The sequence below is a fragment of the Equus caballus genome, chromosome 19, assembly GCF_041296265.1.
Source record: "Equus caballus isolate H_3958 breed thoroughbred chromosome 19, TB-T2T, whole genome shotgun sequence".
NCBI classification, from domain to species: domain Eukaryota; kingdom Metazoa; phylum Chordata; class Mammalia; order Perissodactyla; family Equidae; genus Equus; species Equus caballus.
The window spans coordinates 38,840,671-38,868,349 of record NC_091702.1 but is presented as its reverse complement, the minus strand read 5'-3'; the positions used below and the strand labels follow the sequence as shown (position 1 = coordinate 38,868,349).

At 37.0% G+C, this 27,679-nt stretch overlaps 1 protein-coding gene across 2 annotated transcripts in view; it reads right to left on the bottom strand.

Annotated features, from left to right (window-relative positions):
* Window positions 1-7,601: 7,601 nt before the first annotated feature.
* The window catches only part of CCDC50 (coiled-coil domain containing 50), a 69,458-nt gene continuing 49,380 nt past the window's right edge, over window positions 7,602-27,679 (bottom strand). For both annotated transcript variants that reach the window (XM_023623499.2, XM_023623500.2), the window contains 6 exons: window positions 23,008-23,123; window positions 22,537-22,581; window positions 22,322-22,426; window positions 20,430-20,509; window positions 15,309-15,415; window positions 7,602-13,963 (listed from right to left, as the gene is read on the bottom strand). In XM_023623499.2, the coding sequence (XP_023479267.1) occupies window positions 13,944-13,963; window positions 15,309-15,415; window positions 20,430-20,509; window positions 22,322-22,426; window positions 22,537-22,581; window positions 23,008-23,123 (473 nt within the window). In that variant the 3' untranslated portion in view covers window positions 7,602-13,943. The remainder of the gene's footprint in view (window positions 13,964-15,308; window positions 15,416-20,429; window positions 20,510-22,321; window positions 22,427-22,536; window positions 22,582-23,007; window positions 23,124-27,679) is intronic.

Below are 27,679 nucleotides of genomic sequence, written 5' to 3'. Positions count from 1 at the left end.
GGAATTCAAAATAGCTATCATAAAAATAACTTAACGAGTTACCAGAAAATTCAGATAGACAGTTCAATGAAATCAGGAATAAAATTAATGAACAAAGGGAATTCTTCACAAAAGAGATTGAAACTATAAAGAAAAACCAATCAGAAATGTTGGAAATGAAAACACAATGAATAAGATAAAGAAAAATCTGGAATCCTTGAATAACAGAGCTACTATTATGGAGGACAGAATTAGCAATCTGGAGGACAGAAATATAGAAATGCTTTAGATGGAGGAGGAGAGAGAACTAAGACTAAAAGGAAATGAAGAAATTCTCAGAGAAATATCCAACTCAATTAGGAAATGCAATCTAAGGATTATAGGTATCCCAGAGGGAGAAAGGAGCAGAGAGTTTCTTCAAAGAAATAATAGCTGAGAACTTCTCGAACCTGGGGAAGGAGTTGGAATTACAAGTGAAAGAAGGTAACAGAACTCCTAAATATATCAATGTAAAAAGACCTTCTCCAAGGCATATAGTAGTAAAACTGTGGAAAGTAAATGAAAAATAAAAAATATTAAGGGCAGCAAGGCAGAAGAAAATAACTTACAAAGGAATCTATCACACTTTCAGTGGATTTCTCAGCAGAAACTTTACAGGCTAGAAGAGAGTGGAATTATATATTCAAAATTCTCAAAGACAAAAACTTTCAGCCAAGAATACTCCGTTCAGTGAAAATATCCTTCAGATACGATGGAGAAATAAAAACTTTCCCAGATAAACAAAAGTTAAGGGAGTTCATTACCACAAGATCTCCCCCTTGACACACACACACACACACACACGAGAAATGACTAAGGTGGCTCTCATACCTGGAAAAAAAAAAAGATAAGGGTTTATAATACCTTGAGCAAGGAGATAAATAGGCAGACAAAATCAGAAGTTGCAGTTCTCTGTCAGAACAGGTTAACAAACAATTATAACATTAAAGAAAAGGGAAATGAAAACATCAAAAATAATCTCATCATGTTAACCACAAACTCACAACACAAAATGGAATAAATTGTGACAACAATAACTTAGAAGGGGAAGAGGTAAGGGATGGAACCAGCTTAGACTAAGGAAATAAGAGGCTATCAGAAAATGGACTATCTTGGGGCTGGCCCCATGGCCGAGTGGTTAAGTTTGCGTGCTCCACTTTGGCGGCCCAGGGTTTCGCCGGTTCAGATCCTGGGTGCAGACATGGCACCGCTCATCAGGCCACTGTGAGATGGCATCCCACATGCCACAACTAGAAGGACCCACAACTAAAAAATATACAACTATGCACTGGGGGGATTTAGCGGAGAAAAAGCAAGGAAAAAAAAGAAGATTGGCAACAGTTGTTAGCTCAGGTGTCAATCGTTAATTTAAAAAAAAAGAAAGAAAAAAGAAAATGGACTATCTCATCTATGAGATTCTTTCATTCAAATCTTCCTCACCAAAAAAAAAAAAAAGAAAGAAAGAAATACTGACTGAAAACTTCCCAAATTTGGCAAAAGACATGTGCCTATAGAGTAAGGAACCTGAGCAAACCCCAAACATGATATACCCAAAGAAATCCACATCTATACACATTATAGTTAAACATCTGAAAACTAAAGACAAGTCTTAAAATTTAGTAGCATTAAACAAATGACGCCTTACCTACATGGGAAAATCAACTTAAATGTTAGCAGAGCTCTCATAAGAAACTATTGAGGCCAGAATATGACACACGTTTTAAGTGCTAAAAGAAAAGAACTGTCAACCCAGAATCCTACATCCAGTTGAAATATCCTTCAAGAATGAAGAAGAAATCAAGACATCTTCACTTGAAGAAAGACTAAGAAAATTCATCTCCAGAAGATCAACTCTAAAACAACGGCTAAAGAAAGTTCTCTAAACAAACCAGAAGTGCTAAAAGAAGGAATCCTGGAATATGAGGAAGGAACAAAACAACAACAGAAAAAGTAAAAATATGGATAAATGCAATGAATTTCCTTTCCATTGAGTTTACTAAATATTTAATGGCTGATTCAAAAAACATAACACTGTTGATGTGATTCAAAATGCATGTAGAGAAAATACGTAAGATAACTATAAATGGGGAGAGGGACACAAAGAGAGGTACGGCTCCTACACTTGAAAAATGACACTCGTGGGCTGTGATAAGTTACGTATATATAATGTAATAAATAGAGCAAACACCAAAAAAGCATACAGAAGGACATACTCAAAAATCACCACAAATAAATCAAAATGGAGTTCTAAAAGTTGTTCAAGTAACCCTCAGGAAGGTAAGAAAACTGAGAAATGAAAAACAGGAGGAAAAAAGAGCAAACAAAAAATACAAGGCAGATAAGTTCTATTTTTTTTGTAATTTATTTTTGTTTTACAATGGGAAACAAGTTCTTACAGAACAATAATTACATTAATTTTAAATGATCTGAATATACCAATTAAAAGATATATATGGAAGAATGGACTTAAAAATACCCAACTATATACTTTCTATAAGAGATTCACTTCAAATACAATGATATAGGCGGGTTGAAATTAAAAAGATAAATAAAGATATACCATGCAAACAGTAATCAAAAGGAGGCAGAAGTGGCTATATCAACATCAGTAAAAGTATATTTCAAAGCAAGAAAATTACCAGAGACAGGGAGTGGCATTATCTAATGATAAAATGGTCACTCTACCAAGAAGACACAGCAATCCTAAATGTGTATGCATTAAACAACAGAGCTGCAAAACATGGGAAGCAGAAATTGATAGAACTGAAAATAGAAACAGACAAATCGAAAATTATAGTTGGAGACTTCAACATCCCTCTCTTGACAACTGATAGAACAACTAGACAGAAAATCAGTCAGGATACAGAAGAACTCAACACCATCAACCAACAAGATCTAATCAACATTTGTGGAACACTCCACCCAACAACAGAATACATTTTGTTTAGTGCTCATGGAACGTTTACTAAGATAGACAATATGCGGGGACATAAAACAAATCTCAACAAATTTAACAGAATCAAAATCATACAGTGTGTTCTTTAACCAAAATAGAATAAGACTAGAAATTAATAACAGAAAGATATCAGGAGAATCTCCCAAAGCTTGGAAACAGAACACTGCTAAATAAGCATGGATCAAAGAGCAAGTCTTGAGGGAGATTTTAAAAACTACGTTGAATCGAATGGAATGAAAAGACAAATACAATAAATCAAAATTTGTGCGACAGCTACAGTAGTACAATTTAATTTAATAAAGCAAGGAAGTTTATGTCACGAAATGCTTATAATAGAAAAGAGGAAAAGTCTTAAATCAATAATCTAAGCTCTCAATTCAAGAATCTAGAAAACAGAAGAGCAAAATGAACTTGAAACAAGCAGAAAGAATAATCAATGAAATTGAGAATAGAGAAAAATTAACAAAATCAAAAGCTGATTCCTTGAAAAAGTCAATAAAACATATCAATCTCTGAAATAACAACAAAAAACAACAGAGAAGGCATGAATTACCAATATCAGGAATAAAACAGGAGATATCACTACAAACCCAGCATACATCAAAGAGATAAGGGAAAACAACAAACAATTCTATACACATACATTTGACATCTTGGATGAAATTGTTCAATTCCTTAAAAAACTCTAATTCAATAGGAAATACAGAATTTGAAATAGCCCTATAACTTAGAAAAAAATTGAATTTTTAACTTAAAAATTCCCCAAAAGAAAAATCTCCAGGCACAGATGGTTTTACTGGAGAATTCATTACAAAATCTTCATAAAGACTACCAATTCTACACAATTTCATTCAGAAAACAGAAAAGAAAAAAGTCTCTCTTTGCAGCATTGCCTTAATACAAAATCCAGATAGTACAAAAAAAGAAAATTACAGATCAATATCCCTCACAAATATAAATGCAAAAATCCTTAACAAAATATTTGCAAACAAAACTCAACAACATATATAAAGAATTATACATCTTGATTAAGTGAGGTTTATTCCAGGGATGCAAGGTTGTTCCATGTTGAAAAATCAATGTAATCCACCAAATGAACGGGCTACAGAAGAAAAACCACATGATCATATCAATCACAGGAAAATTGTTTTGACAAAATTCAACACCAACTCATGATAAATACTCTCAAACAAGAGGGGAAGGTCCTCAACTTGATATAGAGCATCTAAAAAGACAACAGCTAACATACTTAATGACGACAGCAATCCTTCTCCCCTAAGACTGGGATCAAGGCAAGAATGTCCACTCTCACCTCTGTATTAAGCACAGTGCTAGAAGTTCTAGTCAAGACAATAAGAAAAGGAAGTAAACAGCAAACAGATAGAAAAGGAAGCCATAAAATTGCCCCTATTTAAAGACGACATGATTGTCTATGTAGAAAACCAATCTACAAAAACACTTGAATGACTGAGTTCACAAAAAGCCACAAAATACAAGATAAACATACAAAAATCAATTTATTTCCATATACTAGCAAGGAACACATAGACACAAAATAAAAACATTCTTTATAATTGCACAAAAAGAAATAAAACACAGGAGTAAATCTAACAAAATATGTAGAGTGTATATGCTGAAAACTATAAACACTGTTGAAAGAAATCAAAGATTTAAGTAATGGAGAGATATGCCAAAGTCTTTTTTTAAAGATTCAACACAGTGATGACGTCAATTCTCCCCAAACTGATGTAGAGGTTTCATGAAATTTCCTTTAAAATCCTAGCAATATTTCTTGTAGATGTATACAAGATTATTCTAAAAGTTATATGCTAAGGGAAAAGAACCAGAACTAAACCAATTTGGAAAAAGAATAAAGTTCAAGGCATCAGCCTACTCAATTTTAAGATTTGCTATATAGCGACAGTAATCAAGACTGTGTGGTCCTGGCAGAGGAAGAGACACACAGATCAATGTAACAGAACAGAGAATCGGAAAAAGACCCACACAAAATATGCGCAATTGATTATGGACAAAGGTGTAGAAACAAGTCAATGGAGGAAAGATGGTCTTTTCAAAAAACGGTGGTGGGGCAACTGGACATCCCGGCAAAAAAATAAACCTTGACCTCAGTGTTGCACTTTATATAAAAATTAACTCAAAATAGGTCAACAACTAAGTATAAAACTTACAACTACAAAACTTTTAGCAAAAAGATATACAGAAAAAAATCTTCAGGATGTAGGGCTAGGCAGAGTTCTTAAGACTTGACACCAAAAGCATGATGCATAAGGGAAAACTGATATGACATCACTTGGTACTTACCTTTCCAAGCCAGAAAAGCCCATTGTCGTTTATATACAGACCCTTAAAGTCAACGTCAGCTATGCTCGCGTGCGCGCACGCGCGCGCGCGCACACGCCCCCAGTTCTGTCTCTGAGAGCCCCCAAGGCCCAGTCAGGGATACGAGGGCAGGAGCTTGGTGGGTCAGCTGGAAAGACTTCTGCAAGGTCAGGCAGGCAGAGAGCACTGCTGCTCATGAGGGCAAAGATCAGGTAAGTAATGACACCAAATAAGCAAGCATGGCAGGTGTAATTAAGAGCATGTCATGATTAACATGACCAAAATCAAATCTGTATAATTAGGCTCAGGAATTGGTAAGAAAAGTATGTCTGGGAGTATGAAATGCAAGGTATCTAGTGGGAGGTATAAAAGTACACAAGAACTTCCAAAGGCCATCTGATGAAGGAGGCTCTCATTCGACGCTTGGGTTGATAGACAGATTTGGGTTAGAAGAACACATTTCAGTTTACGGCACTCTACTGGGTGTGGAGCTAGGAGAAGCAGGGTAATGCAGTCAAGAACACAAGCTTGACAAAGGGTCCAAACTTTAGTTATAAGACAAATAAGTTCTGGAGACCTAAGCAAGAGCATGGTGACTACAGTTGACAACAACGTATACTTAAAATTTGCTGAGACTAGATCTCAAGTGTTCTCACTACACACACACAAACAGTAACTATGGGAGGTGATGGCTGTTAAGTTTGATTGTGGTAATCATTTCACAACGTATACACACATCAAAACATCACAGTGTACACCTTAAATATAATTTTTGTCAAAAAAATTTTTTTAAAAAAGAACAGATGATTAGGAACAAGGCCGTTCAGAGGAATACCTAGGAAGTTTTTGTGACTTTCCAGGCCCATGGGAGTGTGTGCAGCTGCCCTCTTTCTGGGGCAGCTTAAAAGAACCCAGAAGCCCTTGAGAGCAGGAATCCTAGAATGTTAGACCTGAAGGAGAGCTTAGGGATCAGCAACCCTCACTGCGGTGTGCCTACTGTACAGTAAGACAACTGAGGTACAGAGGACAAGTGGTGTCCAGAGGTTCTGAAGCACGTTCATGGCAAGCCAGGACTGGCACCCTGATCTTATTCCTGTTGATTTCTTTAGTACACTATGTTTCAGCCTTTAATTTCTGTGTGTTTCTTTAAGCATGTAACCCAGATACAATGGAGAGGAGGAAAAAAGTGGTCTTTCTGACCCTTGAAACGGGGGTGAAGTTGTCTTCAAACTCTTAGCCCCTGCCTTGTAGTAGTCCAAAGCCTTCTTAAAGATTTCTCCATATTTCTAAGGTGCAGGAGGCAGATAACGCCCTCCAGGCTGCCTTTCTTTGGAGGAGGGGCTTTCTAGTGCGCTGCCTCACAACACCACACGGCCACAGCCTGTGACTGAGACTCAGCCACATTCCACAAAACTCTGCGCGCCAATCACACTGCGTGCCTCCTCCACAGTATGAAAGAGAGCTACCTCATTACCTCTTTAATAAACTGGCTTCTGGACGTGTCGACTTTTTTCACCGGCAACTTTCACTCAGTAATCCCTTAGAAAATGAAGGCTGAAATCAACACACCAACTTTCTTCAACTAAATAAAATAGTGCCACCTGCACACCACTGGTGCTCCCCAGGCATCTGGCAGTGGTATGTAGTATAGATATGTAAGAGAGATCATTTCGATTCCCTGTTATATTTGCCAGAGAACAAATCAAGGCCTAGAAAATCTGCTCCAAGGAAACCAAAAAGATGCCTCTTTAAAAATGAGTTTAGTAGTCAGTGAAAACAGTACGGTATTTTTAAGATACCTGTTAAATTTTTGCAGAATCAGTTCCCACAACATGACTATTCTACCATACCAAATACGACAAATAAGCCTTATAAAGATAAAATTTTAAATAAACGCTAGTTATTATTACTATCTATTATCTCAAATTCATGGAGTGTCAGGTGTGGTGCAGACTGAGTTGTTACACTATTTTTACAGATTATTGTGTGAACATCCACTTACCTGTTTTTCTCCCAAATACATCAACCAAGCCACCCACCACCACACACAAAACAAAGCCATTTCTCTGCATAATTTTAGATTTGGGAGTATTTGTTGAGAATTCCACTGTACTAGACACCAGTATCATGTTATACAGGTTACAGAAAGTGGATGGAATGGAATAAGAAAATTCTACTGAGACTAAACAAAGACATATTCAGGTTACTTTGTAAAGAAGAAAAAACAAAATACTCCCATAACTTCCCAAATCCTTAACGCAGGAAAGAAAACACGAGACAGAGACAATTGGCTTAACAAATGGATGACTTTATTAAGAGAGAAGGACAAGATTGGTGTTTGCCTCAGTCAGACCATCCAGGAGAACAAGCAGACTTACACAAGACTTTGGTTTAAAAATTATTCATAATATCAGTGTTAAACCTGATGTTTAAAGAATCAAATGGGACATAAGGTGTAGAAGACAAATCATAAAAACACAAGCTTGCATAGATGAATTAATGCAGATGTATAACTGGCATTTGAGGGCGGCGTGAGCACTGGAGGGTCTGAATGTCATTACCACCTCACCCTCCCAAGACACAAAAAGTCACCTGCGCCACGTTCCTCATACTCCTCAATGAGGTCAGGAGCAGGAACAACTTGTGCTGTATGAAGGTGAATTGAAATAGACTGTTTCTACCAGTCAAGTCCAGATGGGTGCATACATACCCACCATTATCCAACACCAGTCACCTTTAAGGCATCCACAAAGTGTCCCTCACAGTTTCACTTAATCTCTAGATAGGCATGTGGTTTGAGGTGGCCTCTGTTTTCTATCCTCAGATAGGCAACTGTATTCCATTAAGGTTCTGTTCAGCTCCATTAAGTAGCTATTTCAAAGCTGCTTCTCTGTCTGGGCCTTGGTTACAAATTGATGAGCACTTGTGACAATATCTCACTTCTCTTTCAAACATATCCACATTCCAAATGTCAAAGGGGTTCTTACCAAAGAATCCGAAACTACCCGGGCACTGTGTAGTCAGGAGAGCACTTTTCCAAATTACAAGACAAATGACAGCACCACCTCTAATTTCCTGAGCAACTTGATTAATATGGGCAAACTCTTGTACTTTATAATTCGGTACCTTTTCGAAATAGAACACTGTGCTGGAATGGATTCTTGTTAAGGAAACCCCATTACAGAGGGTTCTTATTTTGGAACACCATTTTTATACGCTACTTTCCCACTATACCTCCTCATTATTTACAATACTTCATGAAATAAATATTAGGTTGCCTTTAAGAGGCAGGTGAAAAATACAGCTATTTCTGAGAAGGGGCATTTGGCTTGCAGGGTACAGCAAGGGCTGAAGTTATAACCTACAGGGATTCAGAGGCTAATTTAATCAGGAAAAAAATTCTGGCATCAAAAACCTTCTCAACTAAATTTTAACAGCTAGAAACTATTTTAGCAATTATGGTCTGAAGTTCAGTGCAACAAAAAATGCATCCTAAGTACATGATGTGAAACAGTGTATGTTCTCAACTGTCTCTCTTCATTGTTCTTAACCCTTGCTCTGATGGAAGGAAATGTCACTCAAACCCTGTCTTTCAATTCTTCTTTCTATACGAACCTCAGCAATGAATAATGGGGCACTAAGTTACACAATTAATTCTGTCCTTATCTGAAATGCTGAAACCAGCACAGTGCTGGCTCCCTATGCTATGAATAGTTATTCAAAAAGAGAAAAACATTTTCTAGTTTGCTGAGAATACATAAAGGCATATTAAATCGATTAGGAACATGTTTCTAGGCAGTGTTCACAAATACATAAGGGAAAGAGAATATTTTTCAGGACCAGATATTTCCACAAATCAACATGATTACTTAGACGACTGTGTTAGTTTGTGGCAACAAACACAACCTTAAAAAACACTCTTGGTGTCTTTCCTACCATAGCAAAAGTTTTCCTGATTAATTTTCTCTTAAATGTAATAAAAATAGAAACACTCTTCAAATCAAGAAATCCCATTTCAAGTAAATATCTCTGTTTGGTTTGGTTTCCTCCTTTTTTTGTGACTAGTATGCATTTCAATACATCAGAGTGTTGGTGAAATTCTTACAAAACAATAATGAGTGACTTCACTGCATAATAGAACCTTTGGAAATATCTTCTACATAGTCACTACAGAAAGGAAGGACGGTCAACTCTCAGTTATTTAGGAAGTGATCACCTGAAGAATTTGGCCAGGAAATTCTCTCTCCTACCAGCCTTTTGGTCATGCCACTGCTCACTCACAGACTGAGAGGCAACTTGAAATACCCATCAGTGTATACACAGGTCACCACAGCTCAGTGGGAGGATGTTCCTGATGGCAAAGCTTCTGATGGCAAGGACGTTTGGGGATCACCTGTGAATTCTATATCTCAATGGAGAGTTGACAGTCATTCACATACTGGAAGTACAGTACACTGACCTCAGTCAGAATCAAACTAATTTAAGGCAACACTGCTCCTTACAGACATTGCTGGCATAAAGGCAGGTCTCATCGGAAAAGTGACTCTGTAGCAGTGAAATTTTCCTAATTTACCCTTTCCTTCTTGACTTCTCTAGATTAAATTTCAGCATTTCTAACAATGGTTAAAGAGTAGGAGCAACAATAGCCTCAACTCTTCCCTTTAATAATCTTAGCTATCAACAGGGATAAAAGAGACTCTTCTGTCAGGAATTTGGATGACCCTGCCCCATGCAGCATTATCAGGCAGTCTCCCATTTGCTTCTCCTTGTCCATATGACCTATTATGGGCTAAGGAGAAAAAAGGATTCTATCAACAGTAAGATAAGCAGTTATGGCTTTAAGACTCACAGGCACCACCAGATATGAGGAGAAAATGGGACCATTTTATCTAGTCACTTCTCTATGAGCAGTAAGTAATGGACAAAGTACTTAAAAAATCTATTTTTTCCTTTGTGCTGACAAAGCAGGTTTTGATGATTTTGTGATTGCTTCTAAAAAGCCACTTGTTATCAGAACATGGCACACTATGTACAGTGAAATCTACCTGAACAGTGTTCCCTTTCCATATTAACATTCCCCACACAAATACTGTTTTCCCAAAAGGGAAAAAAGCCTTTGAGTCCAAGTTCTATTCTGTTCTCAGTCTTTCAGAAAGGTGACTACGCTGAGGTCTTGTTCCTTTATTAGGCTGAAGATCTTAGAGCCAATCACCGCAGTTACCTTTCAAGAAAATCATCATTGAATAAATGAATAACCGTGGTATTCCCCAAAGTGATTTTTATACAAAGGCAATACTCATTAAAAATCAAGGCCCGAAAATGTTAACCACTTATGTGGTAAACTGCACCATATTACAGCAGGTGTTTCCAAGGAAGTTTGGCACAAGACAAAATTTAGAGACTATTTGACAATATTAAGGAAAAACAATTATCAGTTAAAAGTCAATTATTTTTATACTGAAAAGTCCTGTCATTGAAGGAAAGGTATGAACAAAGTCAGCAACAAATTTATTCATCATCCAGGTCAGCTGTAGGCCACAGTAGAGAAGAAAAGGAGAAAAAGGGTCTGGTTCATAATTTTCTAGAGTTCCGTGGAACACAAGGCCCAAGGTCACACATTTTAGAGTATGTCTAGATCCAAGTGACCAGTGCCACTCTGAAAAGGTTTTCCTCCTCGAAGCAACTATCCGTATCTTTCTTTTCTAATTTGGATGTTTCTCTATGATCAAAAACCATACCGTCTTTTTTATAGTTCATTAGTCTGTTGCTGGCTGTCATAATGTCACTTGAGAAGCAGTAATTCAGTGGTCTGAAAGTCACCTTCTAAAAATCTCAATGTTCTTTTAAAGCATGTGTAGCAACTCTCCAGTCTTCCAATAAAATAATTACGTCTAGCAATGGTTTGACACTTCTAGAGCCAAATTTTTTCAATTCAGAATATTTAATCTGTCCCTCATCTAACCTTGCTTTCAGGCAATCACTTACAAAAAGTTACTGGGCTGTGGGGAGGAGGTGTACATGTCCAGCAGCCTTATGATAAGGCTCCATAACATACTGTGCTCATTCAGCAATGCTGGTGGTAATGGGGCCTGGCCTCCAGAGAACAGAGTCATAGAAACAGAAAGATTTTCCAAGGCCAGAAGTGTCAGTCCACTTCCTAACATTAAAGCATAACACATGTGGGCCCAAAAATTAAATGGCGTGTGTTCCAGCAGTAGGAACAAGAACAAAAGAAATGCTTCCATCTTTATATAAAAATGACAAAGTGAAAAGCAGAGAACACAGTGAAGAATGTCTGTCAGTTCCGTAAAACACAGTTGTTAGTTGCTTCTACAGTCTCAAAGACGATTATTACACTATTTGAAAGAGAATAAGAGGATTTAACCGGCTGAGTTTGATTTCTATCTCCTTACTCACAGGAAAAAAATTACTCTGATACTCTTTAAAAAGTGTTTGCTTTACAAAAAAATAAAAATACCTCAAAATTCTAATCTTTTAAAAACCTAAAAAACAAAAAGTAACAACTTTTCAACACAGATGTTGAATTGGGCGTCGCAAGGAAAATATCACCTTTGGTCACTCCCTAGGACAGCCGAAACACGAACATCCTGGTTACGTGTTAAGCGGCCTGACATTTTCTGAATGAATCATCTCCAGTTAGCATTTTACAATAATAAATAGGATTGGATAAAGTACATGAGAGGCAAGAGAAACGTAGAATTTTTAAAGAAAAACCAATCATTGTATGAGATAGAAAAATAAACATTTATAAAATAAAAATACAGCAAATGATGTTGTCCATTTGTCTGATTATCAAATAAAAATACACTGCGTTTTTTTCTTTAAAGCTACTATAAAAAACTTTTTAAAACATGAAGCAAAATCACAGGGCAGACAAAGGAAAATATAGCCTTACTATAAGTCAACAATGCTTTAGCTTTGGATATTGAAACCAGCCTCTGGAATTTGACTTAAGGCTAGGACCTCCACTTTGTCTGCCCCTGCCTATTTATAAGCAAAGATCTTTCTTCATTCATTTCCTCACGGCCATTTCAAAGTCCTATTATTTTCCCTTTCCTCTATTTTTCAGAAATGACTACATCTCTCACGGTCTTGTTTCTTTCTAGATTACCATTTCCCCAAAACTTAACTCAGATGCCTTTTACTGAAGTTCCTAAAATCCAAAACTTTATGAAACTAAAGATCTTTCTCACAAAGAAAGATGCAAATGGACTCCGAGCAACTCTTCTAAACAGCTTCCTGAATACTGCCCCAATTTTAAAGACCATCTGGAAGGATAAGGCAAACTGAAGGTGGTTCTCAGTGGGAAAAGAATGGATTAACATCTTTTTTTCTAGTCACCTATATATTTCTCTCCTAAACAACCACCATACTAAAATGCCAAATATATTAGATTCATACAATGAAAATAATAGCATGTCAAGCTGAAGGAATACAGAGAGATACATATATCTCGGTTGCCATTTAAGTTGACTAGTACTGAAAAAATAAGCATTTCCATGAGGTTGGAAGCTAGACAAAGACTCAAGATATCTTGAGGAAGGGTTTAATGGCCTTGTACAAAAGAATCTGACGTCCATGTATCATTAACGATTGTGTAGAACCAAACACATGGATAAAGAACCACTTTATCAACATCAACTTCACACTGAATTAATCTAATCACTGACAGATACACAAAACATTTTAGAGAAGTTGCAACAAATACTGCTATGTTTTTTGGCAAGAGAAAAACTTCAATCTATGGCCAGAGAGAATGATGGCATCATCACCTGTATGACCATCTTCCAGTTCCATTTCCCTCAACTCTGGAAGTAAATGTAAAATAGGAGAAGGGATACAAAGTTTTTCATTTGCAGTTGACTTTGCACAGACCTGAGTTAAAATTTCATAGAATTAAATTTCTGCCAATAAATACTAACAAACGGCCCGATGCCCAGAGGCTTCATAAAGCCTTGCTATTGAAGAAGCAATAGCAGAAAAGTGTCAGAGAACGACATCTAGGCCAACTTTCCCGGGAGGACTTATATGGACATGCAAAACCTCTATGATCCAGGCAGTCAGAATAACGTATTTCAACTGTTCCAGGTGTGTGTGTCTGTGTGTTTTAAATATTTTATGGTTGTGATTTTTTTCCTGAAGAGTACAAAAGGCAAAAGCCTCTGTCTTTCAATACATCATACACTAATGCACCAAAAAAAGCTATTTCTTGGATTTTTATTCTCCGTTGCATCCAAATGTTATGTTTTATTTTGATCATTATCTTCACAAAATTCTAACTGCTAAATAAAGCCTAGTCCCTGGATACCAATACTCCACACCTAACACAAACTGCATTTTATGGAGCTCTCAGATCCTATATCCCAGAAGGCATAGACAGCGCAGAGGGGGTCACTATTCAGAAGCCAGATTTTCTTGTACTGCCCAAGTGATCAGGAATAAGCAGAACATTTTAAATGAATTAAAATTATTTATGGTCAGAAAAACACTTGAGATAAAGCCCAGGAATACAAACAGACGAAGAAAAAAAATAAGCGCGGAATGCATTCTGTATCATCTAGGAGTATTTGCTACAGTGAGTCTGTGTTCAAGGCAGATTCCTAGGTTTTTACTGCTTATAATGGAAACCTGGGGAGAGGAGGAAAAAAAGAAGAATCGCCATTAATGAAAAATCTTTGAACTCTCTGTTTTTCCCCTTGCTCAAGCAACATAATTTATCTTTATTTCTATGCATTTCAAGTGGTTCATGTTGTCTTTGTTCTTGACTGTACAATGTTTATATACAGAATCAATAAGTTATTTTAATATTATGTTTCAAATGTATGTCAAGGACAGGAAGGGATCCCTAAAAAGTTAATACATGCATATAATTTGAGAAAAAAAAAACCATGAGCTACTTTCAGTTAAAAACAGTGATGGTGAAAAGGCCACCAACTGATGGAAACTGTAATGTATGAGTAGTTTTGATAATCCATCTTTTAATCCAACTAATCCATCTTTTAAATAATGTCTTTTGTCTTATTCTCAACAATGGATAATGTTGGTGGGGGGAGGGGTTGGGTAAGGAGAACTTTTTAAAAAATACCAACGCCTGGCAACCATTCTCCCCTAGAAATTCCAATTTAATTAGTCTGGAGTGGCACTTGTGCATCGGTATTCTATAATGCCAGCAGAAAAGAAAATTTAAAGAAGTTTGGGAAAGCTATCATCGGATTTGGGGAAAAGAATAACAAAAAGTCACCTAAGAAATCTTGAAAGACTGTAACAAATAAACATCAATTAATAAGACTTAATCTATGTAAAGTCTACTGCAATCTGCTTTCATACATTTCACTTATATGACCCTGACAACACTGACACTATTAAAATCATCTCCATTTTCAGATGAGGAAATTAATATAAGAAACTACGTTTTCATTATCTCATTTTATGACTATCATAAAAATACACGTAAGTGAATGTGTACACCTGGAAAAGCATCTACACCCCACTATTCCTTTCATTTTAAAGATCTGGTCCAACTTGGATTTCATATTCTTTCTTCATTTTCTTTGCCCTTTTTGTCTTTTGCAAAAAAGTTTTGTGTGATGTGCATATGTACATGTGTATTTTAAAAAATCTAATTAATAGAGCCATGGGCAGATGGAAAACAAAAGCCAGTATAAAAAATGCCCAGTAGACCTAAACGGGGAGACAGTCACCCTTTAAGAATCTGATGAAAGCTATAAACTCTCTCTGGAGAAAAATGCAAACACATAGAAAATCTTGCATTCAATTTAAGGTGTTTTGTTTTGGGTTTTTTTTTTTAAATCTTTGTTTGTTTTCTAAAACATGAAGGATACTATCATGATCTGAGAGGAAGGATAACTTACCTTTCCAGTCTAGTGATTTGTGAGACAACATTTGATTTTTCCAGCACAGCATGAGGATTATAAAAAAAGATCCTATACATGACCATATATATTTTTCTTACCTTTATGAGAGCACTCTGATTTTGAGAAATGACGTGTGGAATTATGCTGGTTTGTAAAATGAGAGCAACCCAAATCCTCAGGATCGGTCATGGTCGGCGGTGGGGGCCTGAAGGGAAGTCAGAATTTAAAGAGATACACTAAGTAGTAACTACAATTCCACCTTTGGCTGGGTCACAGTAGTAAAAGCATTTTTGGTAGAAACGCAAAGCCACAATGTTTTAGAATTCTTTTTAGAGAATGACTTTGGGTAAATTATTTTTATCCTACTGTTCCTTTGCATTGATGTATATAATTCAATAAAAACAAATATTTTCTGAACACCCAATATGTGTGAGGGGCATTGTCTTAAGAGGTGGAGAAACAAAATTTAATGAAATGTGACCATTTCCATTAACATTAAATTTACTTTGTTTTGGTAGCTTTTATGAAGAAAAAGAGGAAGAAAGGAAAGGATAGAAGGGAAGAAAGCAATAAAGAAAGTTAAGGAAGGAAGGAAAAAAAAAGAGGGTGGCAGATAAGGAGGAAGGACAGGAGTCTGGGAAGGAGGGACACTGGTCAACATATAAAATTTAAAGCGAAGTTCCTTAATCCACTAGGTGGCGAAGCAGAGCTTAGACAAGAAAAGGGCAGTCACAAACTGGCAACTTTTCATGTGAAAAGAAGACAAAACGGAAAAACATCAGGAAATTTTTACTACTCCACTTTTTATTATTTTAATTGTGTTACACAGATTTTGCAAACATTTGGCAGTGAAGGTGGAGAACAAAATCTGTCCTTTTGTTGTTGTTTTCAAAGCTGGACTCAAATTTTGCACTAAAGCATGGAACCAGAGGAGATCAAGAAAATTTGTCAAACATATAACCACGCTGTAGGATGTTTTGTGTAATTATATATATCCAGAAGGCCTAAGTATTCCGAAGTTTGGAAAGTTATGATTCGTTTGGTACAGCGGGCTCTGTCATAGAAGAATAAAGGCAAGTGTTTTCAAATTTCTCACCCTGTCCCCAAGCAGTAAGTCTCTCTCTGGGTATCCAGCTTCCAGAAGAGGCCAGCACAATGTCAACTTAGGTATGTATTGAGGACTGCGCTACGGGTTCTACACAGATGATCTCAACTCCCTTTCAGGACAAGTCTGCGTGGTGGCTATCACACACATTTTAGAGATATACTAGGTTAAGCAAGGTAAGTGATCTGTCAAGTTCACACAGTTGGTAAGTGGCAGAGTCAGGGCTCAAACTCAACTGGACTTCAAAACCAGCGCTCTTAATGACTACACTATGCTCTGCTACAGAGGTGTGCGTTCTTAGCAGGAGCAGTATCTGCATTCAAGACTATATGATACATATCTTATACTTTCAAACGGTATTTGGCATACATTTTTCCATTTTCATGCCATTGTTATACACATATAATTAATGTGAGCATAACAAATCATGTGGCATTTTTCTTGTTTTTCTCTTTGAACCATTTGTTTACAATCAGAAAATAAATACAGTGTTTTTCTTTCATTGTCAACTAACATTTATAACACTTACCTTAAATAAGTAGTGTAAGACCTGATAGGTAGAGTTGAACCCAAAAAATCTGACTCTAGGTTTAAGAAACTCAATTTCAAAAAACAGGTGGCTAAAGTAATAACTTAGACCCAAGAAAACGGGATTGGTAATCAGGGTGGTAAAGTCTATTCTTCACTCTTTTATTAACCTCATTAGGTGATCAAAAATCAGAAAAACAAAAGCCGAGTGGTACTCTCAAAAATACTCCGTGACTGGGGCTGGCCCAGTGGTGCAGCGATTAAGTTTGTGCGCTCCACTTCGGCAGCCTGGGGTTTGCTGGTTCCAATCCCGGGCATGGACCTATGCACCGTTTATCACGCTATCCTGTGGCAGGCATCCCACATATAAAATAGAGGAAGATGGGCACAGATTTAGCTCAGGGCTAAACTGCCTCAAAAACAAAAACAGCTCCATGATTACTGCCTCACCATTACCTCATCATCAAGCAAAAGGAAGCTAAAGTGTGAAACAGAGCACAGAACACCAACAAATTCTCCAGGATCTGCACATAAGGATAAACAAATCACTCCAGAATGCCCTCAGTTCTCTTGGGATATTATTCTGTCCAGTCTTGGGTTACATGGCAAACAAATTATGGCTTACTGCTTCCAGGGGTCCTATCAAATTAGTTTGTTGCACTGGAGACAGTTGTTTCAAAGTTAAGGGTATTCATATCCAAAGTTGGAAAAATCGTGTTAATAGTTTGTTTTACAGTTTTTATGTATTAAGATTACCTGCTTCCTACTGTTCTCATGAAATGATTTACATTTTTAAGTTAGTGATATATAGCCAAATATCCTTCAGAATTTACTCAAAAGTCATTTCTTCAAGAAGCCCTCCTAGACACCCAGACCAGGCTAATTATCTCCTTATGCTCTTATGACACCCTGCACTTCTCATCCATAGCATTGAACGCAATCATAATAATTATTTGTCTAGATTATATATTTAATGAGAGCAGGAAACAGTTCTTTCTTGTTGACTGTTGCTTACTCTAATTCTAGGCAATTACCAAGGTGCTCAATAAGTATCTGATTAATGAATGAGTGGATAAATATATTTCACATTGATAACAATGCTGCAGGAACTAAATGAGACTTACAAAATCCTTAAGTTTTTCTGAGAGAAAAATGCAAATAAGATACCATGTAGTATTACCAATATAAAATTCTATAATTAGAAGAATTTGGAACTTGGGTTGAAACATTTTTCTATTACAAAATGTTGGAAATAATTCAGATTGTGAACTCGTTCTCTATTTCCTTAGACAGAGCAGAAAATCTTGTAATGAACAAAGAAACTCATTTTTGACTTTGAATGTTAGAAGCTCTACAAGAGAATTTGTTTCTTCTCTATTATTAATTACTACACTGCAGTAAACCTCTTGACCTAGGAAGCTCCTTGGTTTTTGATCCCTGAAACTGTTCCTTTCTGTACAAATGGCTAACTAAACTTTTCCACCAGGATTAAATGTGAAAGAGGAAATGATAGACTCCAACCAGAAAGCATACATTCTGATACGAGTTGTACAAGATATCAATAATAAGATGATAGACTTTAATTTTTAACTATGAAAACACAGATTTCATAAAATTCTTATTCAGTTTTCGGTTGTCAAATATATAATCTTTCTGTAAATGATATATATATATTTTTTACTTTTCTTTTTCCTTTTTCTCCCCAAAGCCCCCTAGTACATAGTTGTATATTTTTAGTTGTGGGTCCTTCCAGTCGTGGCATGCAGGACGCCACCTCAGCATGGCTTGATGAGCGGTGCCATGTCCGCGCCTAGGATATGAACTGGCAAAACCCTGGGCTGCCACAGCAGAGCACACAAACTTAACCACTTGGCCACAGGGCTGGCCCCTGTAAATGACATCTAAATACAAATGTTCCTCTCAAATCAAAACAGGCTTCAGTTCTACTAGTCATAGGTCACTTTTCACTCATTTATAACAGCCATTTTTAATACAGGATCATTTGATTATTCGTTCTTTCAATAGGCCAAATATTTTTAAGAGTACCTATTACATTCCAGAAACTTGTTTTCAAATTTAATAAATCTTTTTAAATAGCCATCCTAGATTTTTCTGTCACATCTGCTGTCAAAGTTATTAGTGTTCTAAAGAGCCAAGGACTTTGAAGACAGCAAAATAACCCTAAAGATGATTCTAATTCACTTGACTAAACAAAGTATAATAAACCACACCTATTAGAGAACAGACTAGTTACTTTTTTTTTCTTTCTGCTTTTTTTTCTCCCTCAATCCCCCCATTACATAGTTGTATATTTTAGTTGTGGGTCCTTCCAGTTGTGGCACATGGGACGCTGCCTCAACGTGGCCATGTCCGCGCCCAGGATCCGAACCAGCGAAACCCTGGGCCACCGCAGAGGAGCGTGTGAACTTAACCACTCGGCCACAGGGCCGGCCCCTCGTTATTTCTTATCTTATGTGGATGTTGTAGAGATGTAAATAAAACTGAACCCTGTAGTTCTAAAAATCTGCTTTAAAAAATGTTTGGCATGTGCTTAACTACAAGCTACAAGAAAAATCAATTTTACAGAATGAGACTTACTACTGTTGCCCTACGAGCTTTCCAAACCTGATATAGTTTTCTGAAAGGTATTTATCTTCTGAAAGCCCATGAGTTTAAAAATAGATTACGGCTTTTTAAGGACAGTAAATTTATTCACTTTCAGGAAACAAGTCTAGCAGTTTAGTGTAGGCAATGAGTGGAAACAACAGTGTACAAATTTTCAGTGTAATAAGACTTATGTTTTAAGAATTAATAAATATACTATTAACAATCAGGACTGAAATTCAAGGTTTTAATAATTTAGAGTTTTCAAAATGTTAGATTTAGTGTTACTTTTGTCTTTTTCTATTTAATGTTCTCTCTTCCTATTCCAATTATATTTCTTCTTGAAAAGCAACAGAAAGTAATAAGGAAAAAAGAAAAAGGCTGCTTCCCTAGAAACTTAAATGTTGACAACTTGAGGTGGAAAGATAGCAGATGCTCCATAAATATGACCCAAGACTGACTGAAAGAAGTCAGAAAGAATATCTAGCATAGCCACAGGTATTTGATCTGTTGTGATTTAGAACAGACTGCAATGACTCAAATACGTACTTGCCTAAGACGTTCAAACTCACACAGAAATGAATTTAAGCATATGTAAATGTCATGCACATACCAATGTGACCATGAAACTCAGTAAAAATTGAAAACCTGAGATTTTACTTAGGAGTATGGTTAGTACCATCCCTTAGCTGAGGGCATCAATTCAGTGAATCCAGAGACAAGAACTGGTCCTAACAAAAAGCACATCCTTCCTCATACACCTGAGCTTCTGTAAAATGCCCCACCTTCCTGATTTGACTTGTTCAACCCAATTCAAGACTGGAAATAAAGTTTGAAAATAACCCTGCAAGAATCGATACCACCTCACAATGGCAGATTTCTGGATCTCCTCTCCAAAGAGTACAACTTCTCCTCAGGCAACCAACATCTCCTGACTCACCCCAAAGCCAACCGTCACTCTCCTTTTCAGGTGTCGTCTTACCGTGCTGGCCTGTCATTCTTAGAACGATGAGGTTCATCACTCTCTTTTGACTTTGAGTGTGCTGATTTAGCTGGTTTGGTCTATAGGCAGAAAAACAAAAAAGAAAAGAAAAAGAAAATACATATACGGAAAACAGCAAAAAAAGAGAAAGATTAGGTTTAGAAAATATCTAAATCAGCCCCCCTTTAGTAACTTCAGGTGACTTACATTCAGTTGAGTGACGTAAAATAGTTTTAAATACGACCACTCAGAGGAAAAAAAAAAAATAGTCATGAAGGCAATGGTGGAAGCTGTCAGTGCAGCCAACGAGTGGGCTAAATATACATGAACAGCTCCCCCACAGGGCGTGCTTGGAGACCCATTATTAACATCACAGCTGCACAGCACTGACAAGAACTGGTGGACTCCCAGACTCTGTGGAAGCTAGGTTTGCGCTATTCAACTTATTTCTGAACATCCGACTTAGGCATGATGATTTTCAAGCCAGGAAACTAAGGCACATTCGAGCCAACTTTTCCAGGAGAGGAACTGTACCAGCACCAGTTACAGAACCTAGAAACTCTAGAAGTCCTGACACTTGCGGGAAAATGTAGCCTTCCCCCTCTTACCTTCCTGATCTGTAAGCCTTAAAAATACCTACTCCTTCATAGTTGGGTTAACAAAGAATTTGAGTAACTCCTAGGCAAGTAATTATGGCTTAATTTCTGTAGCTGAAGCATTTGGGAATGCTTCTACTAAACTGAAATATGTTTGTCAGGAAAAATCTTACATTGCTAAGAGGGTAAAAGAGGGAGATAAATATAAGTAATTCACACGGAAATAACAGTGTCATTTCTTTTTAGATCGACAACTGGGTAACTGAGCAACAGACAATAGCAGAGCAAGACTATTACCACGGTTTCTACGTCTTCTTTTTCCTTCTAACCAATGCTGAGACTGAGACAGAACCTGAGACCCAAGGAAGGAATGTGTTTGAAGGAGATGGTGCTAACCATTAGCTATATCATGGATACACACACTAGTTACATCCTTCCAGGACAAGCACAAACTCCCTCTCTAAAAAGCCTTACTATCTGAATTCTCCCGTCCTCCATTGTTGTTCTTCCATTACACTTTCTTCACCAGCTTGACCTTATATTTGTCAGCTGTCTACAGCCGTCTTCCTCTCTATCTTATACGTTATTGTGAGGATAATATATCTTTGTCTTTCTCTCCAAGTCCAGACCAGTGCTTTGCACACAGTACCTAATAAGTAAAGTCTGTTAAATTGAACTTGCAATCAACATATACAACAATTAGATTACAGCAAAATGAACTGCAGTCACTGACTATTTTGTCTACTATGTCTGATGAATGAGGAGAAGATAACAGTTCAAGCTCATGCTAGATAGTTCTTGCACTCTGACATAAGCAGTGATTGCTGGTGACAAGGTCTGTCCGTCTGCCATGCATCAAGTTAAGTCAGAGGAAAGAGAAACAGCTGGCACATGATCAGGAATGAAAGACAACATAAGCACACAGGGAAAGTAGAGAGAGGAAGACAAGGCCACTGTGGAAAGCTGAGAGCATGTGGAAACGCTGCAATCCCCTGTAAGGTAAGTATAGTAAACTAAGAATGCTCATGACCAGAGGCACTTGCATCTCAGTTGGTCTTAAAATGAATGGGCTAAATTTTTCAATCTTAGCACTAAGTTTTTACACAGTTACTTTCAAGAATTCAATATGATTTTTCATAGTGAAACAACTTTTATAAGTCAGATTCACACACACGATATAGACCATTTGTATACTCTAAATATATCTGCAAAGCTTACCCTAAAAGCAGAGTCCCTTTGTCATTTGTAATTTTATTTGCAATTAAAAAACAAAAAATAAACAAAAACAGATGCTACCTTCCAATCGGGGTCATGCTTCCTTTTGTCCAAAGATGACTTCTCCCGCTCCTTGGCTTTCTTGTAAGCTTTCTTTTCTTCGGCCATTAGAAGTCTAGCAATTTCCTAAACAAAATCCGGTCAATATCATTGACTGCCCATTTGCGGGTAGAAAATTACTGAGATACTCCCAAAGAATACTGGCTAAACAAACTCATTAGCTAACATGAGCTCACCTCATCCTGGGCTACTTGAGCTGCTCTCCTGTCCACCTGGGTAGCCTATGGTATGGAAAATACAAAAGAGAATAATTTAATAGAAATCTATGTTGTCCATTTTTTAAAATTACATAAAATAAACTGGTATTTGAAACTAGCTGTGATTAACATCCTTAAAGTTGATAATCAGTTGATATACTTTCACCAGCCAGAGCAGGGTCTATTTTTATCAAATTCTACAGCAGACTCTTAGAGAATTATCAGAACGCAACAATGGAGAGACAGAGATGTGGAATTCAGCTAATAATGCTTATGCAGTAAGGAAAACCTGACAACTCTATTCCTAGTGTCTTGATTTTTCACCCATAAAAAAGGTATCAGATTCTTAAATGATAGAAGACTATAATGCCTATTATATAATCTCAAGAATGATTCAATTTGCAAAAAACCTACTGATCTACCTGAACTTCAGTGTTAAAATTTGCTCACCAAAATTTCTTCTTCTTGCAGTTTTCTGGCAATTTCAGCATCATACCATTCCTGATTCCTGTGGGTCACTCGTGATGGAGTAGAGACAGCTTCTTTCATCCCTCTTGGCTTCATTCCTAGAAAAAACACAATGTAATAAGGCAACTGACTTTGTTTTCTGAAAAGCTGCAAAATTTAAAGCAAAGTTTCTCTTTAGTATCTAACACTGACAATATTGCCTCTACTCCAAAATTCAGTGTAGGGTGCACTTAGGAAATAATATTTTCCCCTAGGTACGGAAGTGGTGATGCTGATAATCCAGACATGTCAACAAAGTTACCTACCCAAACCTGCCTGGTAGGAAACCATGCTCCCACCCTCCCTTGCAAACTGTTTCTTCAACAACAGAAAATAACACAAAGAACTGCTAAGAGGCTTTTGCAAAGGAGGAATTGAAAAAAAGGTTAAGTCCCTGAAATAAAAAGAATGTAGAGGAAAGAAAGTTACAGAACTGGAGTTTCAAAGAGATTAAGCTATTAAGACTGGAGGAAATGATGTTTTCTTCTATAGCCTCAGCCTTGCATACCTTACCTGAAGGGGAACAGAAAGAGTGTCACCTGGGAGTCACATGACAGTACCTGTTAGCCAGCCAGTGGCCCTGCATGGCTTCTGCTCTGATGGGCAACAACCCTACTTGCTTTAGATCTTTCCCATAGCTTTGAACAGTTTAAGTGTGTCTAAATATTAGGGAAGATAGAACAGAAGGGAAATAGCAGAGAATACAATGACTTTATAGTTCTATGCCTGAGGAGAAAGGAACATGGAGGACCAGAGGGGAATTTTGGCTTTTTACTTTGAAATGTTGTAAATAGCACATATTCCTCTCATAACTTTTAATTAAGTGGTAAATGCTAATGGTTATTTCAAAATCGTGGATATTTTCCTATTGGTATCCTCTATAAATTACACTTAGATTCAGAAATAGAAATTTTTAGTGCAGTGAACAAGATTAACCATCTGGAACAGTGACTTTTAGTAAACGGGTAACTGAAGGGAGAAAGAAAATTTACTCCTAATTGCCTATTTCTTTATATCAGTGGTTCTCAACCATGGCTATATATTACAATCAGTTGGGGTGCTGTAAATAAACAGAAAAATCTTTGACCCAAATCCCAGGGATTCTAAGTTAAGTAGCCTGAGTGAGATCTGGCATTTGGTAGTTTGTTTTTTTAAAAAAATCTTAAACAGTTGATTCTTATTTGCCATTAGCATTGGAACACGAGTGTATTATGTCCATCAAAATAACCATACATTGAGGGGCTGGCATGGTGGCGTAGCAGTTAAATTCGCATGCGTAGCTTTGGCAGACCGGGGTGCACTGGTTTGGATCCCAGGTGCAACCTACACACTGCTTATTGAGCCATGCTGTGGCAGGTGTCCCACATATAAGACAGAGGAAAATGTGCCCAGATGTTAGCTCAGGGCCAATCTTCCTTAGCAAGAAGAGGAGGACTGGTTGTGAATAGGAGCTCAGGGCTTCCTCAAAATAAAATAAAATAAAATAAAAATAACCATACATTGAAACGATTTTTATCAAAATGTCTCACCACACTTGATTCACTTGCTCTAAACAAAAAAGAAAAAAGGAAAGAAAAGAATTTTCTTTTCTAGGAAATTTCAACTAAATTCTGGGCAAATGAAGCGAGTTAAAGTTATCTGGTGAAGCCTTTCCTTGTAGAGCTTTAAACCCAGCTTTGCAATAAACCAAAGCCACAGCTCATCTGCCTTTCCCATAAATAAAGACTATCAGACGATTAAACCTGGCTTTCTCAACTTCAGGCCTATTAGCATCTGATTACCCAGAAGAGAGAGTCCACTCCAACTTCACATCATGTCTAGGGCTACTGAATCTTACGCCAGGCTGGGCTGGTTGTAACCTAGATTTCTGAGTGGTCTGGGACAGTCAGGAAACAACAGCATAATCCCAAGAGTGGACCGTATTTAAATGGAATAGAAACCTCCCTGAGTGCTGTTTACTTTGGTCATAACTAGAAAGGAATATTTCAGGGAAAATAAGTCAAATTAGATAGGGAAGTTGGTATTGGGCCAAGCCAGTGGACAAGATAGGTTGCTATACCATATTCATATCTATAGAAAAATGACACTTCAGTGAGCAGCCTCAAGCCTAGTTGAGGATGATAGGAGAGATCACACCTATGTCTTGTTCCCTCAAGTTTGCCATCCAGTGAAGAAACAACAGAGTGGGATGTGCTCAGATTTCAAGACACTAAACTCTCTCCACTACCATGCCTCCTACTCTACACCACAGAATTAACTGAGAAAATGTTTTAATATCTATCAAAGACACTTTGAAGGCATTCAAATGAAATAGCCAGATGAATAGTCTTAATTGGTTTGACAGGGTGATAACATGACTTCATGGCAGTTAAAAAGAGAAAGATACACAGATCAATGCAACAGAATAGAGAGCCCAGAAATAAACCCATGCAGACATGGTCAACTAACTTACTACAAAGGAGCCAAGAATATACAATGAGGAAAGGATAGTCTCTTCAATAAACAGTGTTGGGATAACTGGCTAGCCACACGCAAAGGATAAAACTGGGTCACTATCTTACACCATACACAAAAATTAATTCAAAATGGATTAGAGACTTGAACATAAGACCTGAAATCATAAAACTTCTAGAAGAAAACACAGGTATCAGCTCTGTGACATCAGTCTTGGAGATGATTTTTTGGATTTGACACCAAAAAGCAAAGGCAACAAAAGCAAAAATAAACATGTGGTACTACATCAAACTAAAAAGCTTCTGTACAGCAAAGGAAACCCTCTAGAAAATGAAAAGGCAACCTATAAAATGGGAGAATATATTTCCAAATCACATAACTGATAAGGGGTTAATATCCAAAATACAGAAAGAACTCATCCAACTCATAGCAGAACAACAATCTGATTTAAAAATGGGCAAAGCATTTGAATAGGCATTTTTCCAATGAAAATGGCCAACAGGTGTATGAAAAGATGCTCAACGTCACTAATCATCAGAGAAATGCAAATCAAAACCACAATGAGATATCACCTCACACCTGTCCAGGCTATCATCAGAAAGACAGGAAATAAGTGTCGGCAGGATGGAAAGAAAAGAACCTTTGTGTACTATTGGTGAGAATGCAAACTGGTGCAGTCACTACGGAAAACAGCATGGAAGTTCCTCAAAAGTTAAAAATAGAACTACTCTGTGATCCAGCAATTCCACTTCTGGGTATTTATCTGAAAGAAATACAAAATACTAACTCGAAAAGGTATAAGCACCCCTATGTTCACGGCAGCATTATTTACAATAGCCAAGACATGAAAACAACCTTAAGTGCCCACTGATGAATGAATAAATGAATAAAGAAAATGTGATGTGCACACACACAGAGGAATATTATTTAGCCATAAAAAAGAAGGAAATCTTGCCACTTGCAACAACATGAATGGACCTTGAGGGCATTATGCTAAGTAAAGTAAGTCAGACAGAGAAAGACAAATATGTACAATCTCACTTATACGTGGAATCTAACAAAACAAACCAAGCTCATAGATAGAGAACAGACTGGTGATTTCCAGAGGCAGGGAGTGGGGATGGGCGCAATGACTGAAAGATGTCAAAAGGTACACACTTTCAGTTATAAAATAAGTCATGGGGATGTAATGTACAGTATGTTGAGGATAGTTAATAACAGTGTATGGTATACTTGGAAGTTGCTAAGAGAGTAAATCTTAAAAGTTCTCAGCACAAGAAAAAAAAATTTTACCTATGTATGGTGACAGACGTTAATTAGACTTATTGTGGTGATCATTTCATAATATACACAGATATCAAATCATTCTGTTGTACACCTGAAACTAATATAATTGTGTGTCAACTATATCTCAATATAAATAAATGAACGAACGAAAGCATGAATAAATAAAAAGAATTTGAGGTAATCTCTCTCTAAATCCAAAATATTTAGCAGGAATAGTTTATCTGAATTCTTGATATACCACTGGAGCTTGCATGTCTCATAAGTAGAAAGTCTCCATACCCTGGAATACTGGATCTGGACTGACAGGACTGCCCACTCAATGTAGTGGCCTCCACATCAGAGGTGAAAAGAGATTTTTTAAGTATGTAAGAAGGAACTTCCGATAGGGCAGTGTAAGGCTGTTTTTACAAAAAAAACAGAGACGCTTTAAACATTTTAAAAATACAGTTAATAGAAGGAAATTAATGGAATGCCTGGTCTCATCTTGGTAGCCCAAATATAATCTGGAAATTAGCTTTCAAAAGGTCAGGTGAGTCATATTTTCAACAGTTCCACATTCATTTCTCAATCTAATTCTTGCTTGTCTTTTTCTGTTCATCTTTCTCCAATGTGAGGACACAAGAATCTGCCTCAATAAACACACAGAAAGCTTACCTTTAAATAAATTCTCATAGAATAACATAAAATTGTTTAAAGCACTGGTATTCAAGAGAAACTTATCCCAAGCTTGGAATAAGGTAAAATGATTACTGACAGATTCTTTGATACCATGCGAGAGTATTTTGTAATAAGCCAGTCTGACACTCAGAGGATGTCACAGCAAAAAGGTGCAGATATTTTATGGCCCTGAGAGGCCGGAAGTTAACGGGCAGAA